General features: G+C 44.1%; 1 protein-coding gene across 1 annotated transcript in view; it reads right to left on the bottom strand.

Moving 5' to 3' along the window:
- LOC144770056 (ABC-type organic anion transporter ABCA8-like) overlaps positions 1-18,889 on the bottom strand; it is a 2,854,033-nt gene that overhangs the window by 708,656 nt on the left and 2,126,488 nt on the right. Inside the window, exon 24 of the mRNA XM_078654287.1 lies at positions 6,808-6,978. Within this exon, the coding sequence (XP_078510413.1) occupies positions 6,808-6,978 (171 nt within the window). The remainder of the gene's footprint in view (positions 1-6,807; positions 6,979-18,889) is intronic.

Genomic DNA, 18,889 nt, shown 5'->3' with positions numbered 1-18,889 from the left:
CTGGCATAGTAAGTTTCTATAGTTTTAAGAGGGGTGGTACCTAGGGATTCTAGCTATAGGTCCACTCCTTTACAAACATCCCACCACGACACAATGTAGGGGCCTTTCCAACGGAGCAGCGTGCCCCATAAGTAAGAGTGGATCAGGTTTGTTTTGCAGTGCCACAGGAGTCTTGAACCAGCAACGTGAGGTGGCGTATATTAACAGGACTACATTTCCCATGACACAGAGTACGTGCGGGAGGGATAGCGCATCACGTGACGACGTCGCGGTCACGTGGGACGCTCTAGCCGGGATCCGACATTTAAAGATCTGACAGACACCGTGCGTATCATCTGCGCGGTGTCACGGTTTGCAGGTGATTGAGCAGGGACTTGCCTACAGAACGGTAAGGAGGGGGCACAAGGGGGTGAGCGCATAGAGCGCATGTGGCTGAATAGACCCGATGAAGGCACCAAAACGCTATATACAGACTTAGCGTTTTTAAACTCAGGTGTGCATCGGGAGGCGGAGGCATTGAAGGTAACATCTCCTCCCACATTAAATTGTTTCAGATTGTGTTCTTTGGCGTCCTTCTTGCCGGACACCAGTTCGAGTTTGTAAAATCTATAAACTCGGTAAGTGAACAACAAAAAAGATAAACTTTTTGAGTGGGGGCACTTAGACAATATGAGAAGTGGGGTGTAGCGTAATGATGGTCTCATGAACATCGAGGGGGCAAGGTACGAGTGATGACGCAAAATATGAGGACATGGATAATTGTAAGGGCTCGTTTCATGCATATATCAGGTCATGTACGGGCGAGCGATGAGTGAAGTATGAGCAGGGTTCTGAGCACACGATGCAACCGGTATTTTGGCTCAACATTAGACAATGGGTTCTAAGGAGATATGAAGACAAGAGAATGATAGAAAGAACATGCAAACACTAATAGGGTGGCTGTACTATCTCCTCTTTTATTGCTGCAGTGAATGTTTTTCTGCATCTGAGGGAGCAGTTTCCACACACAACACGGGAGGGGCACGGATCTAGCAGACCTGTCTCATCCTTGGGGTACCATCATCCGAAGTACAGAGGAACCCAGAGTGGCACTGAATGAGACGGTCCTGAAGAAGATCGGAGTGACTTTTAAGGCACACACAGAGCGGTCGAAACATGTTGACTCTGGCAGTGGTAGGAGGGAAGCTTTGAGGTTCTGAATTATCTCTTTGAGGCTTTTTCCCATCCTTTTTCATTTTTTAATCCTGATAGGGGTATCAAGAAAAGTTTAATTAAGGTTGTGTTTTGGTTGGCACCCTTAATCAGTTTTAATCACTTTCCAAACTGCACCTTTTGTCGCACTTTTCAGTTGTGGTCACTTGGTGTTTGCACGGCTTTCACCAATATTTGTGTTACGTGTCGTCTATGTTGAACTGTCCTGGTTGTACGTCTTGTTAAGAGGAATTTATTATTTTTTCCCCCTCCCTAATGCTCCGCCCTGTGTGTGGCTACACCAGGACGTATTGCAAGCAGGCCCGATGATGAAGCATGCCACATACCCCGGTATGTGAGTGAGGGCAGTGTTTCCAAACAGAGCGATTTGCCTTATTGAGGTCCTCTCTGTTTGTATATTTTGTATGTGTAATTCACTTTATACACCCCCTATGTGCGTACATTTCAGTTTCTTGGGGGTCTGGGGTGTTAGAGTATAAACTGACTTGACCCTTGCCCCTCTTTTGTGTTAAATATTACTCTTTTTTCACAGGAATCTCTAAAGAAATACCAAAATAAAGCAGCAAAGAAAAAGAATCAACTTTTAAAAAAGTCTTCAAATTCAACATTGTAAGTATAACATTGACAATGTTAATTTTTAGAAAATAAAACAGAACAGGAATATTTTTATTAATTTTTATATATATTTCTCTTAGCATTTGAAGAATCACCATGACTGAAGGGGCCCAATATACTACTACACAGAAAAGCAAATTATTATTATGTTTTATGGGCTATGTGTACACTCAAGAAATGCAAACAGAGGACAAGGTCAACTGGAAATGTAGCAAACATTATTTTAACAAATGGTATGGGAGGGCTGCTGCAACGGAAACAACTGCATTATATGTTATAGAGCATAACCACCCCCCTAACATAACTGAAATTGAAGTTAGACAATCTATTAAAAATATAAAAGAAATTAGCACTGCATCTCAAAAGCCCACAACAGAAATCCTTAAACACATGCTCTCCAGAGTCCAAAAGTACGCAACTGGCCGAAGGCCCTCAATATCCTCACTAGCTAGAACTAAAAAACTAAAAAAGCTACTGCTACTACCACACCTATCCCCAAATCTTTTGCAGAAGTATAAATACCACCTGAACTCAAAGTTACACATACTGAAAACCAATTTCTTCCGTATGACAATAAATCATATGACAAAAGAATATTAATGTTTGGGACTCCCACTAATTTACTAAAATTGCAAAACTGTAAAACATGGATGATGGATGGGATTTTGAAAACATGTCCCAAACCATTTTACCAGTTATATACAATACATGGACTTTTTCAACATACAAACATCCCCTTTATATATGCTCTATTGCCAAACAAGCAAACCACCACCTATGTTGAACTTTTAACCAAAGTAAAACAAGAAACCAACAATTATTTCCCCCAAAAAATAATTGTTGACTTTGAGCAGTCAATGATACAAGCAATACTAAAAAACTACCCTCACACAGCAATTCAAGGTTGCTATTATCACTTTAACCCATGCATCTGAAGTCCGTCCGCCATCCTGGTGTAAACCGGGACTGTCCGCCATGTATGCGACGATCCCGCACACCCGATCAGGATGCGACCGCCACCATGGTGGACGGATCCTGCATTTTAACATTTTAACTGACAGCACCTGCTGCGGTGTCAAAATGCCATGTTGTGCATTTCACAGCACTACGTGGTGCCTGCCATGTAGTGCTGGGAAATGCAGGGAGGTATCATAGGTACTCCCCAAGTGCACCCTCACCTACCCCCAACACAAGGGGGGCTTGCAATGAGCCCCCGTCATTAATCCCAACCAGCCTTTCCATCTCGGCATCGCTGCCATGGAAAGGCCTGCAATACCAAGCAAACTAATTTGCTGGACGATGTCTACTAAGCACTGCCACCATTTAGGGCTGTCTGATCCGTCCCCCAGACAATCTGTTAGATTGCTTTTGGTGGACCTGTTGCGGACAGTCTTTGCGTCTGCTGCAGTCTGAGCGTGATTCCCATCCGCCATAATAATGTGGAGGGGGAAAATGGCTGTGCTATTGTGGAAGAACCGCCACCGCTTGGCTGGCTGTGACGGGCCTTCCACAATCCTAATGACCCCCTAAGTGTAGAATATGCAAGAAATAGCAGCTCTGCATATCAAATAATAATATTAATAGCACTAGCATACATACCAATTACTGACGTAGCTGAGCAGTACAATTTATTATTTGAAAGTCCCTACTACCACCAAAATGAGCAAAAAGTAAGTCCCCTACTTGACTACTTTGAGGATACCTGGGTGGGAAGGCTACCCAGATCTGGACACAAAAGACAGCCTAAATATCACATTCCATGGTGGAATGTATATAACAGTACCATAAACAAAGAAGCCAAAACTAACAATGCTGTGGAAGGATGGCATAACGCCTCCCAAGTCACAACTGGCAGAACTACACCAACTCTAAATAAACTATTACAATCTATCCAAAAAGATCAAAGCTACCAACAACTACGAATGGAACAGCCTATAGCTCAACTAGGCCTAAATTAACCAAGCAAACTAAACAAATGTTTGAGCACTTACAATTCAAAGTAAGACTCTACCCAACAACTAAAGGATTAGAGTATCTAGAAACAATAGCTAAAAGCCTACTTTAAATAAATATACCTCAAAACCACAAAAAGAAGTAATCTAAAAACAGTCAAATAATTCTTTTTTACTAAAAAAAAATATAATTATTTTGGCAATTATTAATATGCTAAAAATAAATTGACATAATCCGCCTACCATCCTAATGGGACCCCTTATGATTTAAAACAAAACCGATACCTTACAAAATACAACTTTATTTAAAAAATGGCTGCCTTAAATAATAAACATTTAAAATTATCATTACTACAAGTCTTATACATTACAAATGCATTACTGGAAATTTTGGAAAAAATACTTCAAATAATACTAAGGGCCCTATTACGATGGCGGACGGATCGACCCCGCCGGGCCGGCGGTAGCCACCGCCGGCCAGGCCCCTTTTTTGCACAGTGGGTAGTTGTGGATTTTGGGCCCTAGCCCAGCCGGCACCTAAATAATATTAGCAAACCTGTACATTTTTGAAAACTAGGGAAATCCAGGATGGGGTGACTTGCGTGGCTTTCAACAGGTTGTTTTGTCCAGAATCCCTTGTAAACCACAAACCTTGACTAGAAAAACACAATTTCCTCACATTTCTGTGATGGAAAGTCCCGGAAGCCACAAACTTCCTTACACCCAGCATTCCCCTGAGTCTTCTGATAAAAATGGTACATCACTTGTGTGGGTAGGCCTAGAGCCTGCAACAGGAAAGCCACCAAAATACAATGTGGAGACATCAACATTTCCTTTCACAAAAATGATCTGATTTGACAATGGAGGTAGAGGCGGTTTTTTGGCAAGGGATCGATGGCCACCCAGGGGAACCTACCAGAAATGTCAGAAAACTAGACACCCAGGGGAATACAGGGTGATATGCCTCATGTGGATCCCAAAAATATTTCTGACTCACAAAGCCCTGCAAACCTCACACTTTCCCTAAAATTGCAAATTTTTCTTGTTTTTCTCTGACGTAATCTTCTGGACTTAGCAGGAATCCACAAAAGTTCTACCACCCTACGTTCTCCCACTTATCCCGATAAAAATGCTACCTCACCTATGAGGCTGGGCCTAGTGCATGTGACAGGCAAGCATCAAACGATGGTCAATGTGAGTCTTGTGGAATCATCCCTAGTGTCTAGTGGGCTTTCTGCCCCCATGGGGCAGATTGGAGGTGACAACCTCCAATCTGCCCCCAAGGGCAGAAAGACATTTGGAGTAGGGGGAGCATTAGCCCATTGCCAGGGGGCTCACTACCCCCTCCACATATAATTCCTTGTGGTCTATAGGGCATTCTGCCCCCTGCCTTATTGAAACTACAGCTGTGCGACGCATCCTTAATACAGACCCTCGCATCCCTCATCAGCAACAGCCTCGATGACGATGCTGGACTCTGCATCGCAACCTCGCAGCTCCTCGGAAGCGGTGCATCTCCCTGACTGCACAATGCATCCTCGTAGCCGGAGATTGCACATTGCAAGACCCTCATCAATAAGATCCTCGACAACGATGCAGGATCCTTCATTACAGCTACACAGCCCCTCAGAACTGATGCATCGCTCCGGCTACGCGGTACATGTTCGATGCAAATTCTCACAAAACTCCGCAGCCAGGTTTTAAAGTACTCTTGTTCAGTGGGCCTACCTTGGTCCCTATAGCCAGCCTGCACTCCATCGTGGTCGGCCTGTACTTGTGACCTTGTCCCAGTCAGACACAATCCTATATCCTAAATTCATACTTAGGAGTTGATTAGGATGGCAGGCGGACTTTCGTCCGCCTGCCACATTAGCGGTGCTGGGACCGGCCGCCAGTGTTGTGGCAGTCCTGCACCGGCAATTAGGATGCCACCGCCACCATGGTGGTGGCATCCTCTATTCTCAGCATTGTCGCAGGCGGTACTCACATTACAGTTTTATTTATAAAAATTACTCTATTTTTCAAATCTGGTGTGGGATAAAGTTTGCGTGGTGTTTTCACTTTATTACTGATGAAGTGTAGCACAAATACTTTATACAATGCCTCTAAGTTAAGCCTGACTGCTCTGTGTCAAGCTACCAGGGGGTTAAGCACAGTTTAATTAAGGATTTGCGTATGAGTTCACCCTGACAAGGATTGTGGTTGCTGCTTGAGGAGATTTCAACCCCTCCCCCAATCCGTAACCCAATTTCTTACAGTATCGCTTTACTCATTAGTCTCAAAGGACTGAATATTTGTTATGGTAATATTTTCCTACTTGAAAGAGGCCTATCACAACTGTCAGCTTTGTGTAAAAGTAATGCACAAATATAGGAAGTCAATGTTCATGGTGGCCTTCTAGCCAAGAATTAGAAGCAGCATGAACCAGTAAATGAATCACCTTTGGCCTACAACAAATGCAAAGAATCCTCAGTTTGCATTAATAATGTCAATGAAGTGGCAGGAACCCCTTTCATTAGCAGGTTTAAAACAGGCCTGGGCAAAATCTTAATTACACCAGACGAATTCCACCTTACTAGAAATAAATGAAATTCCTTGAAATTTTGCATTACTTATGAAACTTTGATTTAAAAAAAGTCTCAAAAGTGACCAAATGGAGACTGGTTATGCTCATTAAGAGATATTTTTGCTTGAACCATTCTCCACCCAGTATCTTCTAAGATCTTTGTATGCAAGGTGTGTAATAGAATGAAAAAAGCAACACACGATATACCCAAACCACATTTTACACTAAAGTGTAATTTCACAAAATGTTTATGAAACTTCACAAGAAAAAATATGCTTTTTCCCACACCACTGGTAAAAAGCTAATGGATGTCAGACAAGCACAGGAGTATAATGAGGCATATGGCACTACATTTTATGGATTGATAACACTCTTTGGCCTCCTCGCAGATACACGCAGATACACAGTGATTGTGAAGTGAGACTAGTTAGGAAGTTAAGTTAATGACTCAGTTTGAATTACCAGCTCAGTCCATCCAGAGAGAGTCAGTGAAATGCTGAGTGTAAAAGTATTCAGAATGACAGCCATTATCACGAGCAGGAGCCAGAAGAGTGGAATATCGACCATGGCCTGTCCACACCAGTATGCAGAAGGGAAAAGGCCAGAGAGACGCAGCTGGGAGAGAACTTTGATCTGGAAAAAAATAATAGTTCTTGTTAGCGAGACCAGTTCACATATAGAATGCAGACGTCACCAGAAAGCATATGCTACTAGCATAAACTTTATCAACACTCACATAAAGACCATATATTGGATGTATGAGTTGAGGGACATCTGTATAATACAAGTTGCACATCTAATTAAGCGCCTCATTCACAAGCTCATTGCACCACTGTGCGACACTTTTTTGATGCACCGGAGGTACAATGGCGCTTGCCCATATTTACAAGGCCACCTAAAGTCACCCTGCGTGACTTTTCATGGCCTTGTAAATATGGGCCCCTTTCATGCAGTACTCTGTGTGAAAGGGGCGTTCCATAGGTGTTGCTGTGGGTGTTCCCACACAACATCCATGGAACCTAACACATTCCCAGATTTCCAACATTTTGTAAAGCAGGGAATGGTGCCGGGGAAGCTGGGAAAAACACTTTTATTTCTCCTTATTTTTTCCTCTTTCTATGTGTGCTGCATTCTGCAGCATGCATAGAAATAGAAAAATGCTATCAATTATTGTTTTTGGGCAGGAAGGTGTCCCTTCCTGCACAAAGACAATCATCCTTGCAAGCAGCACCATTGTAACATGATGCAAGTGTGCCTAATTACTGCTGATCTCTGTTTAGCACAACTGTGAGTATGGGCACTATGATGCCACTGGCTGCAGGTTTCCCAGGTGATGGGGTGGAGAAAAGAGACAGTTGGAGGGAGAACGGTTAATGGATGGATGGGATCTTCTAATGAATACAGGAACTTAAACATTGGCAGTTCTGCTGGTCTTCTTCCACTTCATCTACAGAGAGGAATGTATCGACTTGAACTGCCACAAATAGTAAATTTGAAATCACCAAAGTTCAATACTTTTCCCTACTTTTCAGATTGGAATAGTATAATAGTACATTTCTAAATTCCAAGACTTTCCCTATTTTTGCTCACATTGGAATGAGAATAGTAAACCTAACACCTCCAAAGTTCCACAACGTCTCTGCATTTGCTCTCATTGAAGTGTGAATAATACATTTGACCCCTTCAAGGTTTCACTCACTTTTACATTTGAATAGGAAAAGTAAATCTCCCTCCAAAGTCTAACACTCTTCCTACTTTTTCTTATGTTGCTGAGTGAATAGTAAATCTTACTCCTTAACCTTCCAACACTATTGTTTATTTAGAATTGTTAATATTTGTTTTATTATGTATTTATAGAAAGTTATTTTGTTTTTTGTAATTTCTCAATGCAAGTTTATTTTTGATCGTATGTATTTTTTAAATAAAATTTGATACGTGCTCTTGTTAAATATCAATAATAATTGTAAATAAATATATATATTTATACACACACATATATATATATATTCACTGAAAAAAACATAGGTTTCATCCACGTTATAGTTAGGAATTAGCATTTAAAAAACCTTAGAAATTCACTTAAAAAACAATAGGTTTCACACATGTTATAGTTAGCTGGACATTTCACTCATACAAAACCATTGAAATTTCCCGTTATAGTTAGTTCAGCTAACTATAACTCACGCGCCCGCAATGCACTACTGATGACGTCACATATTACATCACTCATGACATAGTCAGTGACATCACTCATGACATCACTGATGACATCTCAAATGACATCATCCAGTGAAAGTGTGTCTTTCTGAAAAATAAATATTTTTTTGATATGTATATCTAAAGGTCGATGGAAGAATAAATGGGTAAATGACTGTCTAAATGGATGTTTCTTTTGTAAAATTGATTGTATAACTGACTTATTAAGTGTATCTTAGTCAATACATGTATTAGCAAGTAATGTTTAAATATGTAAATATCAGTATCAGTATCTCACTTTGTGTATAAGTGGCTGCATGGGTTGGTGAGTAGCTACATGAGTGTGTATATGGGTTATTAGTTGTTTTTTTGAGTATCAGTATGAGTGTCTGTATGGTTTGGTGGGGGTATTACTTAGCGCATAGATGCATGAATGAGTGACTCACCGTTTGTATGTGTTTTGAAGACAGCATGTGTGCAGGACTGTATGGGTGGATGAGTGTGTGTATGGGTGTGTTAGTGAGTGAATAACTGTCTCAATAGTGTCTCTATAAGTAACTACATCTGTTTTAATCTAATATATGTGAGTACTGATGTATGTAAGTGATTATATGTGAGAGTGAGAGATTGGAAGAGTTCCTGTATAAATAACTATGCGTTTCTATAAGTGATTGTTTAAGAGAGTATGTGTACGTTTCTGTAAAAGTAAGTGTAGTGGTGTGTGTATAGCTGTATATGAAAATAAATGGATGTTTGATAGTTTATTTGCATGTGTGAGTATGTGTGTGAGTAACTCTATGGATGAGTGTCGGTGTGTAACAGGATGTATAGGTGTATGAGTACATATGATGAGTGAGTACATGTATGAGTTACTATATAGAACTGTTGGTGAATGAGTGGATGTGTATGTAGATGGTGGAATTACTGAATAGGTTGTTGTAACTGGTATTGGTATCTCAATTTTCTGAAAATTTTAGTTTCTATTTTTGAATGTGTGTATGAAAGGTTATATTACGCTGAGAGGAGGTCTGCCACTCTTTCACAAGGATGATGTCATCAGTGATGTCATCAGTGATGTCATTTGAGATGTCATCAGTGATGTCATGAGTGATATCACTGACCATGTCATGAGTGATGTAATATGTGACATCATCAGCAGTGCATTGCGGGCGCGCGAGTTTTAGTTAGCTGAACTAACTATAACGGGGGAATTTCAATGGTTTTGTATTAGTGAAATGTCCAGCTAACTATAACATTTGTGAAACCTATGGTTTTTTCAGTGAATTTCTAAGTTTTTTTAAATGCTAATTCCTTAATATACCGTGGCTGAAACCTATGGTTTTTTCAGTGAATTTCTAAGGTTTTTTAAATGCTAATTCTTAACTATAACGTGGCTGAAACCTATGGTTTTTTCAGTGAATTTCAAAGGTTTTGTAAATGATAATTTTTAAATGTATTAATTGTTATATTTTTTATACTGATTTGCTACATTGTTTTAAAGTATTTATTTTTAGATATTTTATTTTTTAAATTACATTACATATTTTTAATATAAATTGAAAAAAATGTTTTTAAAAATATTGAAATTGATATTTATTTCTTTATTTTATATTTCTTTAATTTATATATATTTTATATAGCAGGCAATGATATCCTATGGAAGGAAATTCAAGTTACTGGTAAGTACGGTTAAAATTACTTTTCAGGGACAGTAGTGAGCTGAAAGATGCAGCACTGAGGTCTCTCCTGATAACAGGTGAGTAAATCAGAATTTGTAGTTCGACTGATTTTAAAGGAATTTTTTAAAGTTCCAAAACTCCCCATTAGAAGAATTTCCAAGTGAAACCAGTCAATGTTAGCCTATGGAAGGAAATTCAAGTTACTGTAAGTATGGTTAGAATTACCTTTCAGGATCAGTAGTGAGCTCAAAGATGCAGCACTGAGGTGTCTCCTGCTAACAGGTGAGTAAATCGAAATTCGTAGTTCGACTGATTTTAGAGGAATTTTTTTAAGTTCCAAAACTCCACACTTAGTAGAATTTCCAAGTGATACCAGTCAATGTTAGCCTATGGAAGGAAATTCAAGTTACTGTAAGTATGGTTAGAATTACTTTTCAGGATTAGTAGTGGGCTACAAGATGCAGCACTGAGGTCTCTCCTGACAACAAGTGAGTAAATCGGAATTCGTAGTTCGGCTGATTTTAGAGGAATATTTGTACAATTAAAAAATAGACACAATAGATTCCTATGGAAGGAAATACAAGTTACTGGTAAGTACGCTTAGATTTACTTTTCAGGGTCCGTACTGGGCTCAAAGATGCAGCACTGACGTCTCTTGTGATAACAGGTTAGTTAATCAGAATTCGTAGTTCCACTGATTTTAGAGGAATATTGTGCTCAATAGTGAAGGAAGGGGGCGGGTTCTGAGGTGACATGTGTGCAAACACGCCCTGCGGTGCGTTTTAGGTTGGGGAATTAATTCCTCTTCAATCCTGAGGTCGCCTGTGAGCCAACTAGCCCACCAGGTAACTCCAGTATGCTCCAGGGAGCTGCGTTGTAGAGAGGTGTTCAGAGGGCACGCCCCTTTTTACAACACTCTGCAACGTAGCGCATTCTAAGTTGGGGATTAAGTCCCCTTGCATATTGGGGGTCCCTGGGGGCCAACTAACCCACCAGGAACCTCCAGTATGCGCCAGGGGGCTGCATTGCAGAGAGGTGTAAAAAGGGGCGTGGCCTCATTACACCTCTCTGCAACGCAGCCCCCTGGTACATACTGGAGGTTCCTGGTGGGCTAGTTGGCACCCAGGGACCCCAGTATTCAAGGGGAATTAGTTCCCCCTCTGCAAACACGCCAGGGGGTGCCTTTGCAGAGTGGTGAAATCCGTCACATCAAGTATCGGCAGGTACGCGTACCAAAAGCGTATCCCGCGGTTTTTTCAACAAAAGAAAGAATTTTTGGGGGGGCCTTGGGGGTCCTTGTGGGCCTAGGGGGTCAGGGTGTTTCTACCCTGCCCCCTTTTCACGTTTTTCTCGTTTCTTTTTCTGTTTTCTTGTGCCTCGGTACAACCGAGGCACAAGATGGCTGCCAACACTTCTTGGTTTTGCAGTGTTGACAGACGCGTACGGTACAACTTTGGATATATATCTATGATTTTCTCAGGAACTACTGAATGGATTTACACCATTTAACACAAAGCACAATCTACGGACCAAACTCTACCTTTTTGCCAAATTTGGTGTAATTCGTTCAGCAGTTCGGGCTGTAGCCTTGTTCCCATGGAAAATTGCATGGGGAAAACATGTTTTGTGACCCCCCCTTTTTTCTCGGCCCCTGCTTCATGAATCACCACCTTTCAAGAAAGGAGCATAACTGAACAGGCCATCTTCTTGGAGAATTTCACGAAGATTCGTCAATCGGCGCCAAAGTTATTCCAAATAGAATGTTGTGAATTTCCTATGGAAACTAGGTCCTAATTATAACAACCTACTGGCAACCACCAGTAGGTAATATATATATATATATATATATACAGCACTCCTCCTTTGTCTTGATAGTTTTACCCAGAAATGGAGCACAGGCTACAGTTCGGTGCAGAATCCATAATCTTTATTTCAGGTCTTCCAGACCTCAGCAGCCACCGTTCCCTATTTTTCAATTCTAGATGGGCATATACGTGACGCCAAATTGGAAAAACACCATCAGCTACGACCTTACTCACACAATATATATATATTGCCTTTCAAATCCTTACATTTCTTCACCAGATAGAGGCAGACACTAATGGCAGAGTTATAATATTTGTTTATTCTTTTTTCTTCCACCATAATGCGGTTGAACCGTCTCTGCGTTCACTTTTTATAGATCTGTTTTTATTCTTTTAAGATTACACTCAATAATAACAGGCAATCTAAACAGAAGTTTGCAGTCGTGTGGAACGTGCTAATCAATACATGGGCACATGGCCACATTGGGTTAACGTGCGTTTAAACCTCATTGCGTATAAGACAAGGAACGCTCACTCAGGAGCTAGCTGTATTGCATTCTGCCAGTTCTGATTCCGTTTTTAAATTGCAGTAGAAAAGCGGTGTGTCAACCTCCCAGTCACTTGTGTAGTCCAATGATGATCGTTCAGCTTGATCAATGAAACAGCCATTTTACTTTACAAAACAAAGGAAAAATAACTGTGGCAGCTCAAACCATTTGTACATGTAAAACTCCCTCCCCTCTCACCTTTGCCCCCCACCCCTCGCCCCCGGGACCCCTTATATGCTCTTCAGTCATATACGTATTAGTGTAGTTGCACCCGCGCCCAAGTAGGGTAGGGGAAAGTGGGACTAGGCTATCCCGTCAGTACAAGTGGGCCGCTATAGGTTCCTTCCTCAACCCCAAAGTTTCCTCTCTATGGATGGCAGTCCCTTCTGTCCTAGCCCATGCCTGAAATGAGGAACTCCATGCTCGTATGTGCGGCGGGTAGTGCGCCTTCCACCTCTTTGTGAGGAGACTTTTGCTACCACGAGCCCCAGATCCAAGAACCTTTTCTTTGGCGGACCTCTTAAAGTGGTGCAAGATGTATTCGGGCCAGTCAAAGGGTATGGTATGACCCGTGCTATCCTGCAACAGCCCACTAATCGCGCGCCAGTAGTTGCCTAACCCAGGACAGCTCCACAGCACATGTAAGAACCCCGCCCCCAGCTCGTTACACCTAGGGCATAGTGCATTATTACGATGAAAATACCTGTTGATCAGCTCTGGTGTGAGATAAGCCCTCTGGACAAAATTACAACTGAATTTGGCGAAACCGCATGTTTCTGGGGATGCGCATGGAACTTTTGAGTATTCTTTCCCACTCCCTATCCACCAGTGGCCACCCCAGGTCCAGTTCCCATTTGCATCAAAGCGGGCCTAAGCTGATAGCCGTATGCTCCCTCAGCAATGCCGCGGATCAGCGAAAAAGGTGCCTGCCTCTCCCCATGATGGGTAGGTATTGCATGGTTAGGTGCTGATTGTGCTCAGTGGTCATGTCCATCCATTTGGCAGTCAACCTAGCCATCAGGGAGCGGTGCGCCAAAAAACCCCAGGCCGCAGCCCGCCTTCTGCCACCAGAGTCTCGTATGGTATGAGTTCACCATCCTGGTATAGATCTTAAAGCGTACTGACATCGGCCTCCCACCATTCCGCGAGTGCAGTAGCCGCAAGCACCCCTCCACCGCTCGGGGAACCCTCCAGAGCGATGGAGGGGTGCGTACAGAACGGTAAGATACAGGGCCCTTTGGTAGCACTTGTATGCCACGTCAATGGGAGCCGCATAACTGTAGCAGGGGAATGGAAAAGCCTGGTTTTGTGATCTATTGTGTAAGGCGGCATTGTTGTGGCTGTGTCATCTCTTCCCCTGTCCCCCAGCCAGCGAGCAACCCACTGCAGTTGAGCGGACAGATAATAGTGCTCGAAGCAGGGAGCAGCCAGGCCACCCCGGTCTGTTGGCATGAATCATTTAGCAAGCAACAGCCTGTGTCTAGCAGTGCTCCAGACAAAGTCCTGCAGCATCCTATTGGGCATGTTAAAGAAGGGGGCTGGAATATGTAGCGGCAAATTAACAAAGTAGTACAGGAGATGGGGAAGTATGACCATTTTGGCAAGTGCCACCCTACCCGTAGCCGTTAGTGGACGTGCACTCCAAAAGCGCACCTGAGATTTAAGCGCCATGACCGCCCTTCCCAGGTTCCCATCAAACAGTTCAGCTGGGCTACAATAGATTTGTATCCCCAGATATCGGAAGGTACCCTCTGCCCACTGGACCGGCGTACCGCCGAGACAGTATTCCGGGTCCGCAGTCCCTGTGCTAAAAGCGTAAAGACAGGATTTACCCGCGTTCACGCGAAGCCCCGAGATAGTGGCTAAGGTCCGCAGCAGCTGGGCCAGTTGCCCCGGCATGTGCCCCACATCTCTCACATACACTAACAGGTTGTCATCATAGAGCGACACCTGGTGAACCGCATCCCCAAGTGGTATACCATCTCCCAGAGCCGCCCGTATCGCCACCGCTAGGGGCTTAATGGCCAGTGCAAACAGCAACGGGGACTCCTGTGCGAACAGCAACCCCTGCCGAGTGCCCCGGCCCACCAATACTGCTCAAGAGATATAAGGGCCTAACCCAGAGTTCTTCAAACTGTGGGGCGCGCCTCACTGGGGGGGCGCGCACTCCACTCTAATTTCACCTTTGTTCCCTGTGGCAAGTCGAGGGAGGGGAGAGGGAGTGCCCCTTCTTTTATTATGTTCACCGTCCCAGGAGGGGGTTAATTCATTCAGCTTCAGCGAGAAGGCAGGAAGTCTCCTCTGCTAAACCAAGGTAAACTGCCTCTTCAGGACATTTCATTCAGGAAATGAGGTCTGTGCAGTTGTGGCTCGTGACATTTCAAAGTTGTGGGGTGTAAAACGTGTGGATGTGTTTTAAGGAGGGTTAACCTACATGTCTGCATTTTCAGGTGGTATCAAGAAAACGTTACAAAATGCAGACCTTGCAAGGTGTGTACGCTTCCACCCCAGCAGTGAAACGATTAAGATGGAAAGTTAATATTGATTACTCACCATCCTATGACAAGGTGCATCAGAGAGTATCAAGGCCATTATCAGGCAGAAACGAGAATTGACAAGATGTGTGATCCTGGGCGAATCAAAGTACCTCTCCGCCTGCTGCTCCTTATCAGCCAAAACAGCGCACACACACAATGAGCTAACAATTACAGCAAGGAACGGGGCATCTATAAAACAGCAAAATAAGTTTCAAAACTTTTCCTGCACATCAGATCTTGTCTCAGGAAGTACATTGCGGGGATACCCTCGGGGCACAGACGACATGATGAGACACATTTCAGCAGAGTAAACTGACACAGTTTCCACGGTATGTCAACAAAAGGTATTTCTCAATCCACACCCAGGAGGTGTCCACTGATTTAAAAGCATCACTTTGTTCTCAAATTTCTACAGAAAAGAAGCTGCCATCTTGATCTAGCTAACAACGAGACATGTTTAACTTTCTTTTGTTCAGTGGGATGTATATGTTTTGGTAGAATCATAAGTGGGTTTAGGAAGTTTAATATGCACCTCCTCGTGGATTAGTGTTTTAGTGCTGTACCAAAGTCCAGCTCTGAATCGATATTAGCTTAACCATGGTAAAATTCAGATATGTGCCTGCCTTTGACTAACTATGTGTGCCCTCTTTATTACTGCAATGATCCACATGGCTGCCAGAGCAGCAAATGAAGTCAGAGCCGTGTGTTGAATGCATTTCTATTTCAATTGCATATGTTAGCATTGCACTGCTAATGGGCCCGTTTTCACATTCCTCTTAAAAGACAGTGCTTGCTGCAAAAACGTACTGCCCATCACCATGATAGCCCCCTTTGCATATGGTTCCATCCTATGCTATACCACCAACTGGAACTCTCAACCATTCTGCAGTCACATTTTACAGGAGCAGCTTCAGAACTCGTCAAACAAGAATTAAATGTTAGTGCAGGAGTCTCACTTTAGAGGTGTCCAAGCAATCAATCCCCTCCCAGAAGGAAAACTCATTAACTTTGAGCCAGCAGACAGCCTCCCTGCAAGCACCCGCAGATGCAGATGAACATAGCAGTCACACACTGGCAGGGATAACACAACACCCAACTCGCACAGTCAAAATAGGAGCCAGAAGTACTAATGCAGTCACTGACTGCAAACTGAGTCAGGGCCTGCAAACAGTGACTCCTGAACAGGCTCTCTGCAGAGCCATCAAAGACGATTGCAGACCAAAATCTGCACGTCCAACTAGCAGGGGGATAATACATCCTAGTAAAAACAATTTGCACACGTTTTATCTAGGAAAATGGTGGTTTGAGCTATGTAATAATCTGTCATTTCCGCAGACCCACTCACAAACCTGCCCTTAACTAAACACTGTTATTATTTTGGACATTATATGATGGATATGGCCCCGGATATGCATGAGGCGGTCAATTATGTAGTGTACCAGATTCCAGACATTTCTGTCCGGTATTGGGGGGGCCCAACAGCTAAAAAAATTGAGCTGGGGGGGGCTCAACCTACAAAAGTTTGAAGACCTCTGCCATATCTCAACAGCACTGCCGACAGGTAATTCCATTCTAGGCAATCAAATGCCTTCTCCAGATCTAGGATAAGACATCCTGCCCTGGGCCATTTATGTGCGGCCTCGGCTGCCACCCTGAAATACCTGGTTCAACGACGTGGGCCTCGCAGGGACAAACCCGTTCTGGTCTGCGTGTACTAAGTGGGGGACTACCGGTGCCAACCGTTCCGCCAATACTTTTGCGAGGATTTTATAATCCACGGTAAGCATCACCAGAGGCCTATATGATCCTAAAGCCGTAGGGTCTCTGTCCGGTTTAGGCAGGGAGACCAGGAACGCCTCCAGCATTGAAGGGGGTAACGATCCTTCCTCCACCGCTCTGTTGTAGAGCGCATGAAGTAACGGTGCCAGGGACTCACAATATGTTTTATAATACTCAGCTGCCAAACCCTCCAGATGCCATTGACTGGATTGCCTCCCCAATTTCCTCTAGGGAGAGAGGTGCATTAAGTGCTTCCTTATGCTCCTCGGAGGGTGTGGGCTGCTGGATAGAGTCCAAAAACCCCTCTAGCAGGTGACTGGGGCCAACACCTTTGGCCTTGTACAACTGCTTATAGTGGTCAGTGAGGGCCCGGTGGATTTCACGTTGTGTATACACCAGTGCCCCGTCCACCCCGTGAATTGCTCCTATCGGGGCATGGCGTTCCTCCTGCCATATTTACCAAGCCAATAGGCCACCCACTCTGTCCGCCTTAGCATGTGTTCTGGCCGTGTGTGCCGCATAATTGTGATATCCGAGCCGCTCCAGAAGCTCCGCATGTTGGGCACGGAGATCTTCCAATCTGTGTGAGTTTCTACCCCCTCCTTCTCCCTCCCGCTCATATTGCAGCAGCATCTTCTAAGCGATCCAGGGAGTCGGTAAGCGTCTTATGTATATTACATGTGGCCCCCAAGCAGTGGCCCCGGACAGTTGCCTTGTGGGCGTCCCACTCAACTAATGCATTGCGCTGTTCCTTCATTAATGTCAAAGTACTCTAATATAGCCGTACCCAGGGAAGAGCGAAATTCCGGGTCCTCTAGCGGGCTAGGCTGAAGTCGCCACGTGGGCACCGGTGAATGATCCGCCTCCCAGCCGATCTGAAACCACAAGGGGTTATGGTCGGAGTGCATCCATCCCAGGTATTCTGGCTGCGTAATAAGTGGGAGCAATGATTGGGAACCCACTATACTGTTGAACTGGACATGCAAATCATGTACTGCTGAATAGTAGGAGTAGATCTCATCTGTCGGGTGCAGTATGTGCCACAGGTACTGCAGCGCCCAGTGTGTGAGCCAGTCCTTAAACAGGACTCTGTGACTGCGGCATGGAGGGGGGAAAGAACTGTCCAATTAAACATCCAGCACCCTATTAAAGTCTCCCCTAGGGAGCCCAGCTTAGGGATGTAGGAGCTGCGTCAGCGAGCCAGAAAGGACGGTTGGTCCACATTAGGTGCATATAACGATCCCAGCAACATCTCTTGACCATTTAGTTTCCCCGCACTAGTGTGTACCTGCCCTCCACACTTTTTCACAATTGAAGGGAATGCCCGCCCACACCCAAATCAGTGTGCTCCGCGCGGGTGCTGAAAAGGTGGTGCCGTGTATTTGCCCTCTCCAACGCCTGTGAAGTTTGTCAAGCTCCATTTCCTGCAGGAAGGCAATCTCCACAGAGTGTTGCTGTAGGTAGGAATAGATGGAATAACGCTTCGACTGTGTGTGCATGCCACGTATGTTCCAGGTCACAATATTAGTGTGTGTCATCGTGAATCTGGGTAGTTAGGCACGGCGCGGAGAAAAGTGGCTGCACCAGGGGGTCTGGGCTGTGGCCTGAGGGGAGTATATCAATGCGCTGCCATGCGAACAAAATAAGAACTGCAAACAGTGTAACAAATAGGGTTAATCCCCAAATGGGCATCCATCCAAACCTCAAAAAAACGTCAGTTAAAGGTGAGCTATTCCAGTGTGGTGCCTGGTGGGATGCGTGTGATAGCGGTGACTTGTCTGCACTATTCCCCCTCCCGTGTCTCCCCGGAGTGCAGGAGGTGCAGTAGCATGTCATAAGTTAAACTAACGCGCAGGTGTGGTGCGAGTCTCAGTGACAGGAGCCCACAAGTGTAGACGAGAGTGACATCGAGCGCCCCACGCAGCAGGGTGTCCCCTGTTGTTACACGTGTGCCCCGGTGGGCCCTGAGTACGCCCCAGTACACAGTACAGGTTAAAGAA

The sequence above is a fragment of the Lissotriton helveticus genome, chromosome 7 (assembly GCF_964261635.1).
Source record: "Lissotriton helveticus chromosome 7, aLisHel1.1, whole genome shotgun sequence".
NCBI lineage: Eukaryota > Metazoa > Chordata > Amphibia > Caudata > Salamandridae > Lissotriton > Lissotriton helveticus.
This window is presented reverse-complemented; position numbering and strand designations above follow the sequence as displayed.